The sequence below is a fragment of the Columba livia genome, chromosome 2 (assembly GCF_036013475.1).
Source record: "Columba livia isolate bColLiv1 breed racing homer chromosome 2, bColLiv1.pat.W.v2, whole genome shotgun sequence".
Lineage (NCBI taxonomy): Eukaryota > Metazoa > Chordata > Aves > Columbiformes > Columbidae > Columba > Columba livia.
Window position 1 is genome coordinate 72,683,078 of NC_088603.1, and position 22,723 is coordinate 72,705,800.

A 22,723-nucleotide genomic window follows, 5' to 3' on the forward strand; every position below is an offset into this window, starting at 1 on the left:
ACCCAGCATTTCCCAAGCTTGCTACTAATTAAATCATATGCATACAGGTTCAATCCAAGGATGATCAAAGTTAATGAAGAAAATTCCCGTTTAATTCAATGAGCTGTGGATCAGTTCCAGACAGCTAGCTGCTACTCCATCCTCTTTCTTCTTGATCAAAAGCACTCCAACAGTGTGAAAGTGAAAAGGACTCCATATGAGGCTACAGATTTTATATCTCCCCTCAGATCTGAATTTTAAATTAATTATTTGACAGTTGACTACATTACATACAATTAGTTAATCTTTTCCACAAAGCTATATTAGAGGTTACTTCAGGTTTTGAAGGAAAACAGACTACTATTATTGTTACATCAACAGCTTTAAAAGATTTCAACTAAGTATTTCACATACAGGTTTCCTCTCATTATAGATTTTTTTATGTGCCACATTTTTCACCACTGCAGCAATATACTGCCATATCTGAGCACGGAAAAACGTCAGTCCAACGCACTGGAAATAGAGCACTAAATTTATAAGGCTTCCTAAGGTTAACAGAAAGATAATCTAAAGTCAGCTGAAGTCAAAGAAATAAAGAACGAATGTTCAGATCCAATTACTATCTCATTTTAATTATATTTAAAATGCAACCTTGCAATTGTCAAACAACTTCAGTAAACCAAACCTATCTGAATAACCTTTGATTCAATTCTTGTTAACAATGCTTTTTCCCATTCTATTTTTCAGTAAATCCTTTTATTAAAAGTGATAATTTAATTTAAGCACCTCAAAACTCAGCTCCCAGTGCTGCACAGATGCTTAGTTCTGTCTCTGTAATCACGGTTTCAGCAGATGTCCATTCAGATCAGTCTGAAAGCTCTCATTTGTTTAAAGCAGAGCTGGACAGGAGTTGCTGTAAAATCTTTATCTGGGAATCCAATTTATGCATCACTGTTATTAGCTATCACATAAGTAACGTCTTAAATCTACTTAGCATTGCATAGGAAATTAAATAATAAAAAATAATCTCTTCTGTTGAAGAATCAACAGTCAGTTAAATGAAAACTCAAGTTGCTGGTCCTCAACACGGGAAATGCTGTCTCTGCCCAAAACTTAACGTGCCATCTATACAGGGACACAGACTTAAATCAAAAATGATGCTTAGACACAGTTTCAGTAAAACTTGTGTATGCAATGCTGCCTGGTTTGCCACCTTACATCCTTCCTACTCTAAGACTGTGAGCATTTCTAGTTGGAAAAGGCATTTTATTCCTATGCAGTGCAAAAAAATCCCTCATGAAGCCCTGAAATCCAGAACTGAAATGGGAAACGATCTCCCAGTCTGCTTGTCCCTTCTCATTCTACCCCTGTGCAAGACTCGAAAGAGAGCAAGAGGTGTCAGAAAACTATGACAAAACTTCCTACCATCTTTCTTCTGCTTCTCTTTGCCAGAGAAGATTTCTGCAGAGCCACTTCCAATTAAAAATGATGCCAGCAGCTTTTCTGACTGGGTCCAGTTATGTATGAAATGGTTCTAAATTCAGCACTTGACTGAGTACACACATAGCTGCAGGATAACATAGGCTACTATATTTTGAGATACAAAGAGTAAAAACTGAATCCTATAAATTTAGCCAGGCGCTAATATTGCTCTTGAAAAACACTTGGAGAGTTTCTTCTGCTTTAAAACACCCTCTTTAATAAGGGCCTCATTATCTCTGAAACATGTAAATGGAAGCTACAAGTTGTAAAGAAAAGTAAATACTATTAACTCCGACACTTTTTTTTACATAACGTGAAAGCCTTTACTGCTTTGGTATGATTCTTTATTGCTAAAGCACTTTTCTGTTCACTGAGTGACAGAGAAATCAATAACTAGCTTTTTTTATTTCTTCCACTTATATGCTAATGATCTAGGTTGTTGTGTCCCCTTGCTGTTAAGGGAGTTTAGAAGCAGAAGACCCCTTCATCTCTCAAGAACTGTTAACCCAAAATGTTTGGCTAGAACTGCAAATATGTACGATGTTACAGCAAACGAAAATCTGTTTAGAAACTCTGTGTCATCATTTACATTCAATCCCAAATTGCATGTGTTGCAAATAAGGATAAAGCAGGAAAGAAAAAATAAAACAAAAGTATAGCAAAAAGCAGCTAGCCTACACAGAGTGTGGTATTGACTGGTATGTTGCGAAAGAGAAAAAAAACCAACTCACCACATAAGTTTCTAAATGACACAGTTCATTCCAACCCATTTAACCTACACAAAATGCCGGATGCACACGAACAGCAGGATTTACAAACAATACAGAAAGCTCTGCCAGCAAGTCTCACACAATCACAGTATCTGTCTCAATACAGTTAGTCTCACAGCAATACAAATCTCAGACACTAAACCAAAACTGAAGTAAAATTGCACGGCTAAACATTTTCAGTTTGGTTTCCTTCACCCTGGTCTTTTTAGCAAACTTATTTACTATAAATAAATATTTATTTTTTAACTACTCTGATGCTATTTTCTTGATTCCAGCACTAAAATTTATGACAGGTGGATAGATAATGTATTTCTTCAATAATCCCACATGACTTCTCCAAGCCTCTGTGCTGCCTCAACCTTCCAACACATTGCTGGGCTGCAAGAGGAAAGACTTACTTTGCTCTTTTAAGAATAAGTGTACTCAACAAGACTCACAAGAATTGCCTAGCCAACCTCCATTAACAAGCTTAAAAATTTACTTTGTATAGTCTACAGTTATGAACATATAAGGGTACCAAAAGACAGAAAACCCAATCTGCAAATCTTCTACTTATATTATGAAACATTTTCTATAACTGTAGCTAAAGAAATGCATTAACTATGTTTAAAGCCTAAGGGTAAAAAAGTGTAGTCTTTTTCCTCAAAAAAAATGTAACTGCAACAAGTGATACTGAATTATGGACAATTCTGCTGAGAAATATTCATGAGAAATTTTATAATAAAAACCCTCTATTTAAAGTTCTGCCTATTCAAATAAATACAAGTCAAATTTTAAAATGGATGTGCTTAATCCTGTTCTAATTTCCTGATACAGTTGTGCTCTGGTTCTGTTAAAGTTTACCGCTAGGATTAATTTAATCAATGACACTTCATATGTATTCAGGCACAGCTGCCTTCTAACACTGTATCACAGAATCACAGAATGGTTGGGGTTGGAAGGGACCTCTGGAGATCATCTACTCCAACCCACCTCCTAAAGCAGGTTCACACAGAGCAGATCACACAGGAACGTGTCCAGGCGGGTCCTGAATGTCACCAGAGAAGGAGACTCCACAGCCTCTCTGGGCAGCCTGTTCCAGTGCTCTGGCACCCTCAAAGTAAAGAAGTTTCTCCTCATATTCAGAAGGAACCTCCTGTGCTTCAGTTTGTGCCCGTTGCCCCACATCCTATCATTGGGCACCACTGAAAGGAGTCTGGTTCCCATCCTCTTGACACCCACCCTTCAGATATTTATAAACCTTGATGAGATCCCCTCTCAGCTGAACAGACCCAGCTCTCTCGGTCTTTCCTCATAAGGAAGATGCTCCAGATCCCTTATCATCTTCACAGCCCACCACTGGACTCTGTCCAGTAATTCCTTGTCCTTCTTAAACTGGGGAGCCCAGAACTGGGCACAGTACTCCAGATGCGGCCTCATCAGGGCAGAGTAGAGGGGGAGGAGAAACTCCCTTGACCTGCTGGTCACACTCTTCCTAATGCACCCCAGGAATTTGATTATGTCTGGACACTACTACCTTTACAGTGTTCAACAGGTGTTGACATCTCTTATAACTTGCTAAAGACAAACTAGTTCCAAGATATTCTATAGCAAGCAAAGGAAGTATGACTTAAAATATAGGTTTAAATTGTGTCTCCGTCCAGTCCTGCTACCAGAGGATAAAAAAAAGTATGAGAGAGTTTCAGCAGAAATAAGACTAGTATCACTAATTTCTTTCTTTGTCAGTCATACTAGAAAACAGGATATATTTGGGTCCATGGCTCACAGCACCCTAGGATAAGGGCTTCCAAGCAGCTTCATGACTTATTATCTTACCAAGTAACATCTCCTATAAGGTTTACTACTGTTGATATACTTACTCCAGATCAAGCACACCACAAAGCATGAAAGAAAACCTTTGTTTGAAAGGCCTTGAGAAAGCCATATATTTTTATTATGTCAGAGAACCCTTCTGTGGCATCGGATACTTGAAGGTCACACTTCCCTCCAAAGCAAACCTCAGTGAAAGAAAACGTAGACAGAGATGTGGCATCTCAAAATATGGCACACAGAAGAATTTCTCCATCCAGTCTTTATATAACAAAGGCAACATCCCTTCATCTTTTATCTTGAGCCAATATATACAGATTATATCTTGGCTATACAAGTTTGGGGAAAAAAAAAAGAAAACAATAACATGAAAGAATCAAATCTTTATTATTAATGAAGAATAAGGTGTTATTATAGCTCAAAGTCACATATGACAAAACAATCTTCAGTTAATGCCATGTCCATTATGTACTTAGAGAATCAAAATTAAAACATAATAATTGTTCTTATTTTTTTCTTTAAAACCACTTGTAGAACTGCAGTTTGCAACATGGTGAAAGATCGAGTTTCACACAGGCCCAGTAGGCTCTGTCGCTCGGCATCTGGAATGAGAGCAATCAGGACACTGCAGTCAAGTGATCACCTAATAGACACCGGGGTCAAATGAACTCCTAATATCAGGTGAGGAAACAGGATTTGGTAGAACCTGCAATATTTTTTAAATGGTGTTTATTAAAAAAAAAATTAAAAAACAACACAGGGAGTCTGATGAAATAAACTAGAATAAGCATGGTGTTCCCACATACTTAGTTCAAGTCTTCATCTACCCAGCAGAGTTTCTGTTTGTATAATGAATATTACACTAAAAATATAACCTGCCACAAAAAAACAGTGAAAAAATTGCTGTATCAGAATAAGGTACATTGGGAGTAGAAGGGTGGGGGAATAAGAAGCACAGGCTATGAAGGGAGGGAGAGGAACAGAAGGGAAAACAGAAAACAAAAAGCTGAATTATCAAGTGTTCTAAACTGAGAGTGAGATGCCAACTTTCTTCCACAAAACTTGACAAAACTAGTGTTCCAACACAAAAAGCAAGTAGCTTTTCTAAGTTCAGCACACCTATAGATATTTAATTATGTAATTGTCTCTTCGATATCTGATAATTTTACATGTGCAATACTGTATCTGTCCTTTTTAGGACTTCATCATCTCAAGGGAAGAGCTGGTATAATGCACTATGCAATTTTTTACTGTGAAAGTAATTAGTATAATAAAAGTTTAAACAAATATTGAAGAAAAAAAAAAAAAAAAAACAAACTGTATTTGCAGCCAGACTAAATAAGAAAACAGTGAAAAGATTATGCTAATAGTCCCAAAAATAAGAACATTCTCAATTAAGGTCTTGAACACTGTCTTGAAAGTCAAACCAATTTTGAGATCACACACACAAAAATCTTAAAAGAAGCTTAATTAAATCTCTGTGAGGATCCTGATAATTTGCTCTGTTTATCTGTTATTCTCCATTTTATATGTAGCATACATGCTTCACCAGTAATCATTTCCAAAAAAGGCAAAAGTTAAACAAATATGAAAACCACTAATCTAGCACAAAACTGATCCTAGGCTACAAAGAATACCTGAAAAAGCAAATCACAGAAATTCTAGAGCAGACAGATTCTTAATTCAGAACTCCAGACAGATGAACTTCAAACTATTTCTTCCCCCATTTCTCTTTTCTGCCTTTCTCTAGGCGGTTAAACCCATCTCTCCAGGAAAGCTGGCAGCTCTATTTCATACATCTGCATCCCCACCTAAATTCACCCTCATCCTCAGTTTCAGCTAAGGCACAAAACTTCCTGAAAAGGCAAAAACGCACATTGCCTTTAGCTCATCCTGCCACAGGGACAGGAACAAAAGGAGACCGGAAGATTAAGGGTGGGATTTGTAAGGCCATAACTATTGCCTCTCCCAATAGCTCACTGAGTTCACTCCCCATTCAGCAGAGCATCCTATGCTGGATTGTAACTCACATCAATTATAAGTGGTTTGCAAAGTAAGGAGAACCCAATTCTGCCAACCTGTTCTCACAGTGAGAACTAAGCAACTTATTGCTTAGGTAGTTGGCTAGATTTCAAAGAGTTTATACTCAGATATGGACGTACTCCAATATAAAGATGACAGGATTTGTCCTTTACATTATAATCTTCCACCTATCAACCTATTATTGTTATCTACCTCTCCTTAGATCTCAAGTCTCATCATTTTCTTTGTATTAGGACTAAGGAAACGTATCAATTCTATATGGAAAGCAAAGACAGATAGTTATCATACCTAGTTAGCACACCTGTCTTTGACGGTTGGTAAAGATGAAGAAAGACTTTCATTATTAATTAAAATGTAGAAGGACTGAAAACTTTTTACTACCTAAAAAGGCTGGCAGTGCTGGTGTCAAAGATGGACTCATAAAGCTAAATTTATTTGTAATTACTTACACACAAGCAGAGATATCTTTCCTCAGCTCTGTTTCCTTGGTCCGTTAGCTTCCGTCAGTACTTTGTTTCTTCTCTTCAGAGACTGACTGAAAGACAAATTTTGGTACAGTCACCCCAGATAAAAAAAAAAACGAAACAGAAATAAAAAGAAAGTCCTGTCTAGAATTGTGAAGGTATGTAAGGAAATATTGACAATACATCTTATCTTACAAATGCATCAGAAGCAGGATGTATTTAGAAACATGTCCCTAATGCACTATCATGAATGCTGGCCACAGCTCTGGGGACATGAACCTGGTAGTGACATAAGATGAAAGGTCAAAAATGTCAAGGATCATTCAAAATTAAGTTATCTTAACTCTGCCATTACTACAATTCATTAACATGGGTATACTGTTTTCCTCATTTAAATGAAAACATTGCTCCATCGTTTCCTTTCCTCTCCAGAAATATTCTCTTTAGATTTCTTTGCTTGAGCTTCATATCTAAATTGTTAGGTTTTTTTCTGGACCAAAAGTCCAAGCTACCAGAACAAAAAGTCATATGGATGCATAGCATCATATAAAATGAAAATGCATTAGAAGTGGAAAATCATATTTCCCCTCCCCTCATCACACAGGCAGAAAACTGAACAGATAGTCTACTTACAATCCGCTTACTCCTTGCTGCTTTACACATCCATTGCAAACCAGTTTTCCTTAACGCTTTTTTCCCTAAAAAAAAATAAAATAAAACAAAATAAAATCAGTGTCTTCCATATGTCCCATTCTCAGAGGTCATACCTTTCCCCAATAACACCCTTTCAATATATTATACAAGAACCTTCCACTTTTCTTTTACTTTGGATAACATTTCCTTACATCAGCTCCACTCAATCTTATAACAATATCATAATTCTACCCTCACTAATACTTTGCTCAAGGAATTGCTTCTAGGAAATAATCACACAAGAAGTATGTATAAGGAAATGCTTAGTCAAGTGGATTTTCAGGGAAGGACTTAAGCAATAGCCTGTGACTTCAGTGGAGCCAGCCTCTCGTATTGTCTGACAAGGGGCACCACGCTTACAGTGCAGGGAGCAGAAGGACCAAGATGCACCCAAGGAGCAGGTTGTCTTTGATTTCCCACACCTGGGACATGGGAATAGGTAACCAGAAAAAAAACCCACAGCATTGTGTTGGCTGTGCACGAATCCCCAGCACCGCAGCACGGACAATCCGGGATGAACAGTGTGACCTTGACCACCATGACACGACTGTATGCATGCTTTTATACATGTTCATATACGCATTCATATATAACAAAAACAGACTCAAGAAAGAACTTTGCTCTAGCAAGACATCTTGGATGCAATAACGATCTTTAACTAAAAAGGTTGGCAGCACCATTTGTAACCAACCTGGCAAACCGGAAATCACAAGTCAGCAGAAAAGATACAGGGGTGGCTGCATAGAGATTCTCAGTTGGTCTTAGACAAAATACCAATTCTTGTTTTACAGTTAGGTTTGCTTCCTAAGCTAAAAAAATTCAATATTCACTAAAAAGGGGAGGAAAAAAAAAAAAATATCAAAATAGCTAAATTGGTCTGTCTCGATTACAGCCATTGAGAAATACGATTATACCATAAATCATGAAGGATAGAGAGGAATTACACAGCGTGACTCTAAGGGGCATAAATGAAAGAGTAGGATGAACTAGGGCATAGGCTGAGTATCAGAAAACATTTCTTAACAGCAAGATACAATATAAAGTACAGTATTTTTCCCACAGAAAGAGAAGTTATTTAAGATTAAATTAGTTAAAACACTGGAAAGCACAGCAAAGAAAGCATTTCCAAATTGAGGTGGTCATGGTTGAGAACACTTAATAAAGCCTGTCCGTCCCACTTCTCATGATTATGTTTCTCAGTAACATTTCAGTAAAAAACAGACAGACAACGAAAATACATTCATTTCTTGTTGGGTTCTTGTATTGAAAAATACCTTGGATTTCATCAGCATTAAATCAGAAGTGTCATCCACATTTAATGCAATTGCTACACACTGAACTTTTTAAGCATTATTCGTAATTTTAATGCCCTATTACTTATTTTCTTGCCTGTTGCTGTGACACACGATTATCTTTCTAATTCTGGATTTTTATAGCACTTTTATTTCAGATGTTTCAAAGTGCTTTACCAACATACGTCCAATACCAACATCTTTCAAAATCAGTATGGTATGTATCAACATTGCATGTCATTGATCCAGAAGTTATCCCACAATTGCTGACCTGTCCAGGTGCTTAACACAATATATTATTAGCAGGCAGCAAGATGCCCAAGAAATCCTCTGGTGCTGCACATGGCCAGAAGGAAATCAGAAAATTAAAACCGAGGCCAACAAGGAAAACAAAATTCAGTGTTTCTTTCAGTTTGATACCTGTAGCATGAGAGATCATGAACCAGCAAAGGTTTAGGAGCAGTGGTAAAACAGGTATTCCCTTCCATGACCAAGTATCACAACAGAAAACAGACTACTCTTTGGGGTTTGTTTTCCCCTACCCATTATTACTATTCTTATAGTCTTACTTTAAACAATAAACATTCTGTAATTCAGTTCAGAAAGAGGTGGGGTAACTCACAGAAAGTGACTGGAGAGGAAAGTTTTGTCCCAGTTTTTCCTTCCTTTTGAAGTCTTACGTAAAATTTTCCAAAATGCACAAATAATTCAGGAGTATGGCTGAATTTGACACATCGAAGTTTCTCCACCTGATTTAAAATGTTCTTCTCTATAGGGCAAACAAATAAATATATGGTGGGTTTTTTAAAGCAGAGTTATTCAAGGCCTCCTTTTGATACTGTGGAAAACTTACTATAGGGAATGTCTAAATTATAACTTGCTACATTTGTGACAAATTCCAAATTCTTGTGATTTATAGTCCTTATTTTAAAGGCCCTACTCTACACTGGCTACAATCTCACTGTGTGACACTGTCCATCAAAAACTAAGAGCAGGGAAGAAGAAAGAGAAACTGCACCACAGCAGCAGAGAAAAGTCAGCATGTTTTCAAAACCTGAAAAACAACAAGTAAAAGAGATTATAATATCATGACAATTAATTATCATTCTGACCCCCAAAGAAAAATAACAAACATGAACAGCAGTGTACCAGGAAAGCACATGCTCACTTAAGTGTTGAGTGTCATGTCGTAAAGCTGAAATAGCGTACCACAAGGAACAATTCCACAACAAACTACAAACATCCAATATGTGCCAGAGAATAAAACAGCTGTTTCCTTCCACAGCAGTCCACTGTCTCTGCAGGTATTTCATCCAAATTCCTCCTCTTTTTTTTTTTTTTTTTTTGAGCTGCTACATACTTAAAATGTTAGTAACTACTACAATAGCAATACTGTTATATCATTCTCAAAGTGCTTCATCCCAAAAGACGCAGAACAGCACAGGCTACCTTCCTTCCTCAGATCAAATACCAAAAGCAAAGACTTCTGTACAAACAAACACCCATTGACCCCTGTCAACAATGATTACACGTATCATTGCGAGTAAGAAAAACATTCTCATTCTTGTAGTTTAGCCCCAGCCCCCTCCAGCCGGTGTGCTGTTCACTCACCCCTCCCTGCCCCTGGTGGGATGCGGAGGATGATGTTGTCAATGTACTGGAGGTGTTCTGGAGCTTAGCTCTGCTCCAGTGCAGTCTGGATCAGTCAATGGCAAATGGTGGAGCTGTGCTTCCACCCCTGGGGCAGTCAATTCCAGGTGTACTGGACACCTTTCCAGGTGAAAGCAAACTGTGGCCTGCACTCTGCTGCCAAAGGAATAGAGAAAAATGCATTGGCAATGTCAGTTGTGGCATCCCACTTGGCTGCTTTTGACTCCAGTTCATACTGCAGCTCTAGCATGTCCAGCTCAGCAGCATTTTGTGACTTTGTTGAGGCCGCAACAGCGTACTGTTAGTCTCCACTCTCCACTGGGCTTCCCCGCCGGCCATATGGGACTGATAAAGCATGAGTGAGTCTTACTGACCACTCCTTGGCTCTCCAGTTGACAAATCAACTTACGGATGGGAACCAGAGAGTCTCGGTTAGTGCAATATTGCCGCCAGTGCACCATCATGGCAGCAATTGGCACCTGCTGATCTCTTACCCTCAGCAATCCTTCAACAGAAGGGTCCTCCAAGAGTCCAGACATTCCAGACAGCTGTTTTATGTCCTCTGTCTCCACAGGTGCTACACCAAAAGCCAAACAGTACCCTTTTGGGTCCTTAAAATATCCTTTTCTGAGGCAGTCTACACCAAGGATGCATGGAGCATCTGGGCCAGTCACAGTGGGGTGCTTTTGCCAGTCCTTTCCAGTCAGACTCAATTCACTGTCTAATAGAATCAACTGTTGGGATCCCACAGTGACTCCAGAAATGCTGATGGGTTGTGCCCCTTCATGGCCTGATGGAATTAGAGTACATTGGGCCCTGATGTCCGCTAAAGCCTTGCACTCTTGTGGGCCTGATGTTCCAGGCCATCAAATTCACTCAGTCCAATAAACTGTTACCCCTCTCCTCCAGCTGGCTGGAGACAGGGGTCCTCTAGTCCTGGTCACAGTATTCATTGCTTCCTTTTTGTAAGAATGAATCAAAAGCCCCTTCAAGAGGATCAGAGGCAAGACCAGCTCTTCTACTCTGTCTGGGGAACTGCCTGCTGGAAACTGGAGCAGCATTTTTCCTGTCAGAATTCTCTCTTGTGGCAGTCTTTCCTCGCAACTCATGTACTCAGGCCTCTAGGACTGAGGCAAGTTTCCTGTACCATCTCCTCATGTCTCCTCTATGGTCATGCAGGAAAAACCAGAGGGTGCTCCATTCTGTATACCCTTTATCTTCTCTCTCTTGATCAGCGAGACACTCATTCCGAGTAGCTGAGACCCTAGGCCATACAGGTGGGAAGGTGTGCTTGTCTTTGAAACGCTGGAACTCTCAGGATAATTTTTCAGCCAACACGTCTGGCAGTTTCTTCACAGCCAAAACACAGGTCTGCAAGGAGGAGCATAGACTTTCCTTGTATCACCGGAGCAGGACATCCAATTCATCCACCTTTTGTTTCTTGCCTTCTTTCTAGGACATTACCGACAATGACCTGGCACAAGACAATGGTGCACTCCGCAGGAACCTCCACCACGTGGGTTGTGTGCATTGGATCTCATTGGGATCTGCGGGTAAATCCTCATTATTGGTGTCACTTTAAAGTACCTCCAGCACAGCTAATTCCCTCAAGTATTAGATACCTTTCTCCATGGTGGTCCACTTGCCTGGGTGACAGGTAACATCTTCCCTGAACGGGCACCTTTCCCTCACATCCGACAGAAGTCACAGCCAGAGGCTGAGGATTCGTGTCATTTTCCCAATTGCCTTGTCGATGTCCTCTTTCCTAGACGGGGATCCCAGCTGCTTGGCTTCCCTACCCTCTAATTTCAGGCTACCAGCCCAGCATCAGAGCAGCCAAGCAACAATGTGCTCGCTATCCCAGTTGCTGAAATCCTTTCCCATATCCCACAGTTCACCTAGGTATAGAGATCTGCTGATCATCTCTGCTTCTGCCTCCTCTTCCTCTTCTCATGATGGGGCTGGGTCATCATCTTCCCTCACTAAGCAAACTGATTTGTGTATTTCTTTTTCTGTATAAGGGCAACTAAATACAGACATGGGTTGGTTCTCTGGTTCAGATGCAGCGCCTGCTGCCCGGGTCTGGGTGGCCACAGTGCCTGTTGCTAGGGTCTGAGCAGCTGCAGCGTTTGGGACGAGGTTGAGAAGAGCTGCAGCTCCTGTCGGTTCATTACCCCCTCTTCGTCCTGGGTGCACTGCGTAAGGTTGAGCAGCATTTGACAGATACTGGCCAGGGCACAGCATGGTGCAGTAAGTTGTACTTCCTTGGGGTGGCCAGAGCATTTTCCTTTTAAATATTCTATCACCTCATCGGAGTCCCACAGTGAAACTCCAAACCATTGGAGGCAAGAAATTCTCTAGAAACCTGCCCATGTTTTCCCACATGCCATTCCACCCATGACCATCCAACCTCAGGGCAAATCCATGGGTGATATTCTTAACACATTCTTCTGTAACCCTGTATATGACCTGAGACACATTCAGGAGACATAGCAACAAGAGCTTGATAGCTTGAATATTCTAAGCGTGTTAAAAAAGCTCAAAAACTGTTGTACCTAAACTGGAGAAGAAGAGGGAAGTAAAAAAACAGGAGAAAATTCCCATCCCTCCATCTTCCCCATAGACCGTGTGTGATTACTAATCAATTCTGAGAGATGGTATCCAAGGTATGAAAAAAAAAACCTACAATATTGTATAAAAATACCAGAGATGTGCAAGATATGAAATCACGATCTCGTAAGTTCATATTATACAGGACAGCAATATGATAAACCTAATCCTTTTCCCAGATATAATAAACAGCACCACAGGGAGCACATAGGACATGTAGGAATTCATATCAAACAGCCACGTGAACAAAGGAACATTGTGACCACTTAATTAATATAATAAATACATACTTTAACACATTCTGTTCAGCTCTGTCATTATACCAACCTTTCGTTTCTCCTGGCTGGCTCACCAAAAAGGACTGTTGTAGTTTAGCCCCAGCCTCCCCTCAGCCAGCAGGTAACCACTCACTAATCCCTCCCTCGTTCCCGGTGGGATGGGGAGAAGAACCAGAAAAAAAAGGCAAAACTTGTGGGTTGGGGTAAGAACAGTTTAAGGGAACAGCAAAGAAACACAAACAGTAAGAAAAACAAATAATGAAAGAACTTACAAAGCAATGGACACACAGCGCAATCCCACCACCTGGCAGTCCCGCCATGGCAGCCCGCGCCCCTCCAAAGCAGCACATGGCACAGCGCTCGCCAAACTCTCCCACCACCCAGGTCACAGCTCACACCAAAACCACCCCCTGACCCTGAACCACAGCTTGCACCCAAAATACAATAGTACCAAAATGCACGGTCCAGAAAAAACCCAGAGCATCCCCAATGCCCCTGCTCACAGAGAGCAAGGGAGAGAGTGCCTGTCCTCTGCCCAGCCCCTTTGTAACTGAGCATGACCTTATCTGATATGACCCCCTCTGGCTGGTTCTGGGTCTGTTCTAACAGTGAAGAAATTAACCCTATCTCGGCTGACAAAGCACACCATTAAAATGTAATAATGAAACAGCACTGAATTTTAAACCAGAGAAGGTGGGGGCAGGGAGGGGATGGAAATCATGCCCGTGTCTTGATTAGTCCTGGCTTGGTGTCTGGATTAAATTCAGGTGTGGATTCCCCCTATGGAATGAGGAGGTAGTTAATGAAGTCATCATTACTGCTTCCTGCTACATAGTGTCCAGTGTCACGGGACACAAGGGTGGTCATTTGAGCTGTGCCTGTCCTTCAAATTCTCCGCAGGCTTACAGTGGTGCACGTACACAGAAGGCCAGCAGAAACACAGGTACCGCAGTCACGGTAGAATGACAGGACTTCAGAGACCATAATCCATTGCTTCTAATAAAATGTAAAAATAAAATACATAAGAAAATAATTAACTTTTCCAGTCAACAGCACCAATCCAACTGCACAAATATTGGAAGTTTCCGCTAAAAATTGTTCTTCCTTTCTTGAGCATAATAAAGGTTAAGCCAGGAAAGGGAGACAGAAGGAAAGACTTTTTTCCTTTGGTATGTTTAGTTTGCATTTGATAGTACATTGCACATTAATGCTTATTATAAACATATGAGGTTTTCATGTATCTTTAATAGAAAAACTTGGCTATCTAAAAGAAATAATTAAGAAAAAAAAAAAATCACAAAAACTGTCAGGGAGATTCAGGAACAGGATTAGCACCTGAGGCTATTTCAAAATCATTTATAATTGCTTTACAAATATTAAATCAATACCATTCTTGTAAACAAAATCTGCTATATGAGTTTTGGTTTCTTCCCAATTACTCTCTCAGTTTTTAGAGCTGAAGGCTGTAGCATCAAAACTTTGCTTCTCACAATAACAAAGAGGGTCATTGTAAAATTAGATGGAATAACTGCCACACATCTACAGAACGATTTCCCACAACTTTGCTGAACTCTCAAAGCTAGGTTTTGCTCTGTACATGATGGAACCGCATCTCTTAAGCTGTCTGAAGCCCACCATCCAATGGGCAGGGTTGTCACTGCTGCTTTGAAGGCAGATGATAAATCCTCAGACACAAAACAAGAGCTCTGTTTAACATGCATTTAGCACTTCAGCTAGCAACAGCTGCAAAGGTTGGGGGCACCAGCACCTCAGACAGACTCCACTTCTGGCACAGCAATCTGTGTCAACAATGCGTCTTTGGCTACAAGGAGAATATGGCTGCTCCCACAGGCAACTAAAGAGCATCCTTGCTTTTTATTTTCCTGTTCAGGTTTCCTGAATGCCAAAATCTAACCCCAAACACATTGTTTTGCAGCTTACGAGGGAAGGCCTCAGACACATGATGTTTATCACAGTGTCTCAGTTGCTTGCATTTTTCTACAAAAATGCAACAGTTCCTCTGTTGCATCTGTAGCTTTGGTTTTGATAAAGAGAATGTCCAAGAAATCTACTATGTATGGAAAAACTCAGTTTCTAGAACCCTAAAAGAGCTGCTAAAATATAGCATACTTGCAAAGATAAATTTGAGTTAACTCCATGCATGTCTATATAATTTAGACACAGAAGCAAAGAACTATTTTAGTTCCATGTAATAAACTGTGACTTGCATCAGATGTATAACTGACACAAATAATAATACCCAAACTATATCTACAATAAAATAAGAGTTCAATTAGCAGCAGTAATTGAAGCACTTTTGCCAGAGACATGGGGAATGTTTATGAACATCTACTACATACAGAACAAACTGTGGAGAAAGTAGGAACCATGTAATGATTATAAATAAACTATATTCTTGACACTATTTAAAAATCAGTATTAAATACAGCTGGGGCATCATACCCATAAATTACAAAGTCAAGTTTATCCTGGAGTAACAAAAATTTCAGTAGAAGAGAATGCTAGGTGCTGTTTCCAGCAACAAAATCATCAGGTATAAATGATAAAAGAAGTGCTTAAGCAGAAAAAGAGCCCCAGCCTCACAGCAGCAAAGAATAAAACCCAAGATTTAGCAAATCTTTGGGCAGAACCTACTTTTTAAATGGTTCTGGCAGCCTGCTGTTCTGTGGGCTGTACAATACATAGGCACTGTGTACACCAATTCCTGCCTGAGTAACACCCTCTTCAAGGCCAGTTTCAACACATGAGGGCCTGTGTGTTAAATTGACCTAAAGTTCAACACAGTCATTCACTTTCTGATAACTTGCACAAATGGGGAACCTTAGAAGAGGGCAGTAATAAAACCGGCACAGTCATTTCACAGGACTGTGGGAAAAGCAAGAAAAATGGTAAATTGAGATTTCCCACTGAAAATAAAGGCAGGCAGGAAATCCGTGGTAACATCCTTCAGATTCTCTGACTGCTTAACTTAAACAGTACTTGAACTATAACTACACAGGTTCATAGAATCATAGAATGTCCTGAGTTGGAAGGGACCCACAAGGATCATGGAGTCCAACTCCTGTCTCTGCACAAGACAACCCCACAGTTCACACCATGTGTCTGAGGGAGTTGTCCAGTCTCTTCTTGAACACTGTCAGGCTTGGGGCCGTGACACCTCCCTGGGGAGCCTGTTCCAGTGCTCCACCACCCTCTGGGGGAAGAACCTTTTCTAATGTCCAACCTAAACCTCCCCTGGCACATCTTCCTGACATTCCCTCAGATTAAGTTAGTTCACATCACAGAATTCAATTTGGGATCCTGAGAGAACAACAACTCACACACCACTGTAGCACACCAGGCCCGGGTGTATTAACACAGGTGAACATTCACTGCAAACTTATACAGCGATTTCCGTGCAATTCCCGAACACCCATCACCTGTTGCTCCGTTCCAGGCCCCGCATCAATCCCACCTCCCCCTGCAACACACCAGCACAAGTACGAGTGCACACAACCGCACTGCTGTCACCGACCAGTTTATTCGAACACTGGTTTTCCCTTCCTCACCGCTTGGGCCTTCTCTACTCCCCCTGCTCAGCCAGCGCTTGGGCCGTTCGCTGCCGCACCGACCGAGGCCGGCAGGAGCCCTCGTGAGGAAGCGGCGGCAGCGCTTCAGGACAGGCCGAGGCTTAAGCAGTAACACCGCAGCGGAGCCGCCACACCTGTGGCGCCGGCCACGGCCGACCCGGCCCGAGCCGACCCGGCCCGAGCCCTCCGCACGGAAAAGCTCCCGCCGCCCTCGGGGCCGCCTGAGCTGGCGGAGAGCCCTCAGGCCGCGGCCTCGCCCTGGGCCCGGGCCGAGCCGCCGCCTCACCGAGCCGCCACTCACCGCCAAGCCGTGCGCTCCCGCTACCGCCGCCGCGGCTGCCTCCGCCCCTGCCTGCCCGCCGCGGAGGCGGCTCCGGCGGCCGGCGCGGCCCCGGGCGCTGCGGGCGGGGAAAGGGGCCTCGCTGTGGGAGGACCCGCCTGGTGCCGGCAACATGGCAGCGTCCAGCCGAGCCCAGGTGCTGCGGCTGTACCGGGCCCTGCTGCGGGAGAGCCAGCGTTTCAGCAGCTACAACTACAGGTGCGAGCCCGGCCCGGGCGGGGACGCGCTCCGAGGCGGGCAGCGGCACCGGCCTCGCTTCTCCCCGCGAAGGCGTGGGGGTGACGGGGCGGTGGGGCTGGGGGAGTGCCGGCGTTGTTTCGGTTCGGCAGGGGCCGCCTGAGGAGCTCGTGTTTGGCAGGTGCGGGGGAGCTGTGACCTGCGGGGAGCGGGCAGCCGCCCAGGCCGAGCCGTGCCCTGGGGGCGGGAGTGAGAGCGGCAGCGGGCCCGGCCTGGGGCGCAGGGGAGTGTCAGCCGCCGGTCCCTGTGCTTGGCCCGGGCTGCCTCAAGCACGAGGTTACAGGCCCTCCGTGTGGTAGGAAGGGACAGGACAAAGATTGACCCAGCCTGAAGAAGCTCGTGTCCGGTCTGTGTACTGCCCTTCTGCTGGCGGGGAGGGCCGGGGACAGCCATGGTTGTGCCGCAGCAGGTTGGCTTCCCCGTCAAACCCTGGCACGGTGCGCTGTGCCCAGGCTCGGGTTGCTGTGTGCCATGGGGGAGCAGGGTTCACTTTTCCCGCCGCACAGGATGCCGCGCTGCGTGGCTGCCTGCCTTCTCTCGCTGCTGGTGAAAGACGCAACACTTTTTTTGCCAAAGGGTATGCCTGCAAACGTGCTACAGGCATAGGCCTGGTCTCCTTTAGATATCTGCTGTGTTCACAGGGGGTGCTCCCCACCAGCTCTGGCAAAATTGTATTACCCACTGGTAGTTTATTCACTTTACCGCTTAGCTGGATCCCAGTCAGAGACACGTGAGCTACTTTTGCTGTGAATCATCTCCAGCCCGGCAAGAACTGGGAACAGAAGCCTTTGAACTTGCATAACCATGGTGAGCTCTGCACTCTTCAAGGCATAAGTATTCTTTAAACCTCATGTGCGAGGGAGTGCTCTGAGAAGAAAGGCTGTGGGGCTGAAACTGAGCGGGAGCTAATAAACCCTCATTGCTAACTCCATGCAGCAGTGTGTCTGTGCATCGTGTTCCTCTTCTGTCGAGGCTTCCCTCTGCCCTTTGCTGTCCTGAGTGTCCCAGCTTGCCATCATTCTAGCTAACAAAAAAGGATTGTGTGCAATGGAGAAGGCTTAAGGCCTGTGAGATGTGCAGTTGGCGAACGGTTGCGCCCATCTGGGCCACGGCATGTTTTCGGCAATGGCTTTGTGCTGGAGGGTGATCAGTGAGGAAGCTGAAGCTGTGGGAGGAAGCAAGCCAGCACCACCTCACAGTGGCAGCAACAGCCTCACAAAACACACGTGGACCTCTCTCTACCCAGCCTCTTGCTGATGTAGCACAGGGGACATGGGAAATTATTGTAATCTCTTCTCTATAAACCATACCTAGAGCCCATGCCCCCCAGTAATGAGGCATGGACCTGGCCATATGGAAGTTTTGGCATGCAGCTCAAAGGCAAGACTAACTATCACGCAATAGTAGGTGCACCAATGAGTTTTCTGCTTAACACAGTGTATAACGCTTTTCATTCAGTTTCTTTTAGTGTCTTTATACGGGCAAATTTCAAAGGATAGAAATCATAAGATATGTGTTTACCTTGGATATCTGATTTTTTGACACCATACCTTAAAGGAAAGATCTCAGCTTTTGATGGGCCTGTCCTTAGATACCACAAAATCAGGAACTGTATAAAATGATGTGGAATATAGACATTTGTGAGCACTAAGAGCAATAGCAGTTTCTAGCAAAAAGCGATCGGCAGATATTATATGTACAGATCTGCTGGGACCACAACAACAATTCTGCCTTGGCGTTTAGGCCACACCCATAGCTAAAATGGACACCCCGCTGGCTTCTTCTGTGCCAAGATAAGCAGTCCTGCTGTGTCCTCAGGGCAGCTGTAATGCGATATGCTAATAGCCTGGATTAAACCCAGTGATTTTGTAAAGAACCAACTTGTAGCAAAGTAGAAAGTATTAAAGATTAATCTTATTGATTTGGATTTCAGTTAGAGAATTTCAGAATAGTTTATTTTTGCAAACAATGCATATTTGTAAGTGAATGTCTGGAGTGTGATCAGTTCGTTATTGTCTCCTTAATTGCTTGCTGTGCTTTTTCTCTTAAATGTGTACATATAGATTGTGATGGAAAATTCAATATTTTTTGTTTTGTGACTTACCTAGTAAATATATTCTATATGTTGTCTGGTAGTACCAAATTTTCTTTTACCATCCTAGAGAACTTTCAGTGCCCTGACTGTGAAGAATAATGTTATATCTTAAAGTAGCTTAGGTCACCACTGACAGTCTTCAGAATAACAACACACAGGAGCATCTCCAGAGTCTTGCAGTAAACTTATGGCATGTCTGGAGGCCCAGGTGTGTAGACCAGCTTTTAACAGCAGGGAGAGAGAATTTAGTAGACTATAAGTAATTTCATGTCTGCCCTTCTGCCCTATTACCCGTTGAAACGGTCTGAGGAAGGAAGAGTGATTTGTACTGGAGGAAAATATGCAGAGAGGGAAGATGTTAGATTTTGAGTCCGAAAAGGTGGTTCTTAATAAGCGTACTGTTTTCTTCTGTTTGGTTGACCCGGTGTCTCTTTTTGGTACAGAAAACAAAAGCGTTTATAAACTTGTGAAAGCTGTTAAAACACATCTGGTTGCAAATTAGAGTAATCTGAACTTTAGAGTTTCTTGTTTAACATGACTGAAGCTCAGTGGTCAAAATGTACAGGAATTTAGTGGAAGAAGGTTTTCTCTGGGAGGGAAGTGCAGGACTAGAGCAGATCTTCTGAGAGATTTTTTTACATCTGCATTTTTTAAGGTTTTCTTGACACGTTTAACCGAACAGCAACATGACCGACTTGACCTTGTTGAGCGTAGTCTTACTTCAAGTGGGAGGTCAGCTTGGATAAGCTCCAGAGATTCTAGCTAACCGATATCACTATGATTTTCTGATCCCCAGCCGCCCTTGGCCTATAACGATACTAACACTGGCTAAAAGTTCAGAGAGACATCATGTGACATGCTTCCATCTGATGTCTTTCTTAATTCTTTGATTTCTTGTAGTTAAAAGCAATGTCATAAACTTTCAGTCTTTCTGTTGGAATTTTTCTGCAAATAATTTCCTTATGTTTTTTTTAGGTATTTATTGTATATTTATTTCAATTATCCATTATCTATCTTAACTGGTGCATGTTGCATTTTTATTTATAGATATGTTTTTCTTGCCTACGTAAATGGCATTTTAATGGAATTTGATTTTTCTATTAGAATGTGTAATATTATTTGATTGATTAATAAAACTGTCCAGAATATAGAAGAATCAAAGAAGCAAATTTGTCAAAAGAGGTTTTCCATTGGAAACACATTAGCTGAATGCATGCAGTTTCATCTGAGGCATATCCTTCAAGATTTTAGAACCAGTAAATCTGATTTTTGTGAATCTCTGCTAATCTAAGAACAAAACTCAGCAAAATAAGTTATACTCTTTTTTTTTAAGTGCCACCTGTTTTCCTGCTTTAAACAACATAGTTGTTGATCTGATTTCAGGGAGACATAGAACAGCCCAGGTTGCAGAAGACCTCCAAAGGTCATCTGGTCCAACCTTTCATGGGAAAGGGAGCCTGCCTAAATGAGATTATCGAGCACCGTCTCTAGTCGCATCTTGAAAATCTCCAGTGATTGGGAATCTACCCTGACTTTGGGGAGGTTGTTACGGTGATTGATTGATCTCACTGTAAAAAATGTATTTCTTGTGTCCAGATGAAACTTCTCCCAGTGCAACTCATACCCATTGCTCCTTGTCTTCCTCATGTGGCTCCTTGTGAAGACAGAGCCTCTGTCTTCTTTGTAGCCACCCTTTAAGTCCTGGAATGCTGTGATGAGGTTCCTCCTGAGACTCCTCCAGGTACAAGAGACCCAACTCCTTCAATCTTTCCTCATAGGGCAGGTTCTCCAGCCCTTAGAACATCATTGTTGCTGTCCTTTGAACCTCTCCAGTCTGTCCACATCTTTCTTGAATCATGGGGACCAGAACTGGTAACAGCACTTCAGGTGCAGCCTGACAAGCACTGAGCAGAGTAGGATGATCACATCTCTGCTCGTAATGCCCCTGCAGATGCAGTCCAGGATCCAACTTCGTTGCAGCATCAAGGCTCTTCTGCTCAGCTTGTTGTCCAGTGGGACCTCCGGGTCTCTTTTAGCAAGGTGGCTTCCCAAACATGTAGATCCCAGCCTGCACTGGGCTCCTTGTTTCTGTCCTCCCAGGTGCAGGGCCTTGCACTTGTCTTTGTTAAACTTCATACAGATTTTGATGTAGTCTTTCTCTGAAAGATTTTAGCAACATGTAGAAAAATCTTCACTTTAAAAATCTCAAGGGGCTTATGATAAATGTGGCTTGTTTTGAATGGAAGTTTAGGAAGTAAAAATTCAGGGATTCCACTATACAGGGCAAAGCATGTTCTTAAGGTATGTTTAGACTTCTAGTATTAAAGCTGTTCTTCTGAACAAAAAAGTCTGTGATTTCTTTGGTTTTGCACTGAGCTTAATATCTGAATTTACTGTAAAAGTTTGGCGAGATGGAGTTTTAACATTTGAACTTACGTTTCTGCAGTTTGAGGTCTTCGGCATGCATGAAAACTGAGTAAAGTAACAAAGACGCTCATTGAAATAAAATGCTTACTTATTTTTTTCTTTTGTGGCAGTGAGTCGCTGTTCCCATAAGTCCAGATGGATCTGAAAAAAAAGAAAAGTCTCCTGTTCATAGTCAGTGTCATTAAATTTGGCATGGATGGCCAGGTATTCTGTATGTGTAGAGATGGTGACTCTTGCAGGTACACATAAAAAATTAGCAGATCTGTGTTAAAGAAAATATTTCAGCTGATGGTCATTGCTCTGTATGCAAGATTTAGTCTGCTTTTTGCAAATTGGGAAATGGAAAAAGGAACTATGTCAAATACCAACTGCTGTTATGTAAAGATTGATTGTAACACAAAAATAAAGAGCCATCCTTCAATATTTGGACATGGAGTCTGGTTTGGGATTTCAGTATTTCTCTTTGTTTCTGCTCTTGTTCCACTAATACCAGTCTTTTCCATTTTGAGACTTCTTCCTAACTGCTACCCAAATTAAAGCCTTGCTCAAATAGCGAGTGTGATGATCAACTTTTTAGGCTAAGGTAAAGAACTGGGACATAGCAGAATATTGGCATACACTTTAATTTTTCTGCATGCATAATGGCAAGATTCGTAGATACTGCGCTCTGGAGAAAGATGTGAAACTGCTATAGGATACTCTTTGAACACAAATTTAACACCAGATATTAAACAAAAAAAAACCCCACACAACAATTGTTCATACTTTCATTTCCCACATGGACTTCCTTAGGAAGCAACATGAAAAAATCATTTAATGTCTGCATTAAATTCTGCTTCAGCTTTCTACCCTCTTAGTTTTTGTCTGTCTTTCAGATGTTTATGTTTTTTGTACAAGCTGATTTTATTGCTGTCTGTAGTGTCAGAGTTGCTTGAGAATGAGTGCAACCTTTATTTTCTTCTTC

General features: G+C 42.0%; 2 protein-coding genes across 19 annotated transcripts in view; one reads left to right on the forward strand and one right to left on the reverse strand.

Moving 5' to 3' along the window:
• The window catches only part of FARS2 (phenylalanyl-tRNA synthetase 2, mitochondrial), a 295,038-nt gene extending 277,939 nt beyond the window's left edge, over positions 1 to 17,099 (reverse strand). For 8 of the 16 annotated variants that reach the window (XR_010470290.1, XM_065052481.1, XM_065052486.1 and 5 more), the window contains exons 1-3: positions 16,962 to 17,099; positions 7,181 to 7,245; positions 6,533 to 6,618 (exon numbers count right to left, since the gene is read on the reverse strand). The gene's annotated coding sequence lies outside the window, so the exon portion shown is untranslated. Of the gene's footprint in view, positions 1 to 6,532; positions 6,619 to 7,180; positions 7,246 to 9,154; positions 9,302 to 13,119; positions 13,136 to 13,990; positions 14,067 to 16,639; positions 16,846 to 16,961 lie in introns of those variants that run through there. The other 8 variants (XM_065052482.1, XM_065052484.1, XM_065052473.1 and 5 more) reach the window with 5 other exon arrangements.
• LYRM4 (LYR motif containing 4) overlaps positions 17,002 to 22,723 on the forward strand; it is a 90,843-nt gene continuing 85,121 nt past the window's right edge. For all 3 annotated transcript variants that reach the window (XR_010470293.1, XR_010470292.1, XM_065052489.1), the window contains exon 1: positions 17,002 to 17,198. Coding sequence is in view for 1 of the 3 variants with exons in the window: in XM_065052489.1 (XP_064908561.1) it covers positions 17,113 to 17,198 (86 nt within the window). In the remaining 2 variants the exon portion in view is untranslated. The remainder of the gene's footprint in view (positions 17,199 to 22,723) is intronic.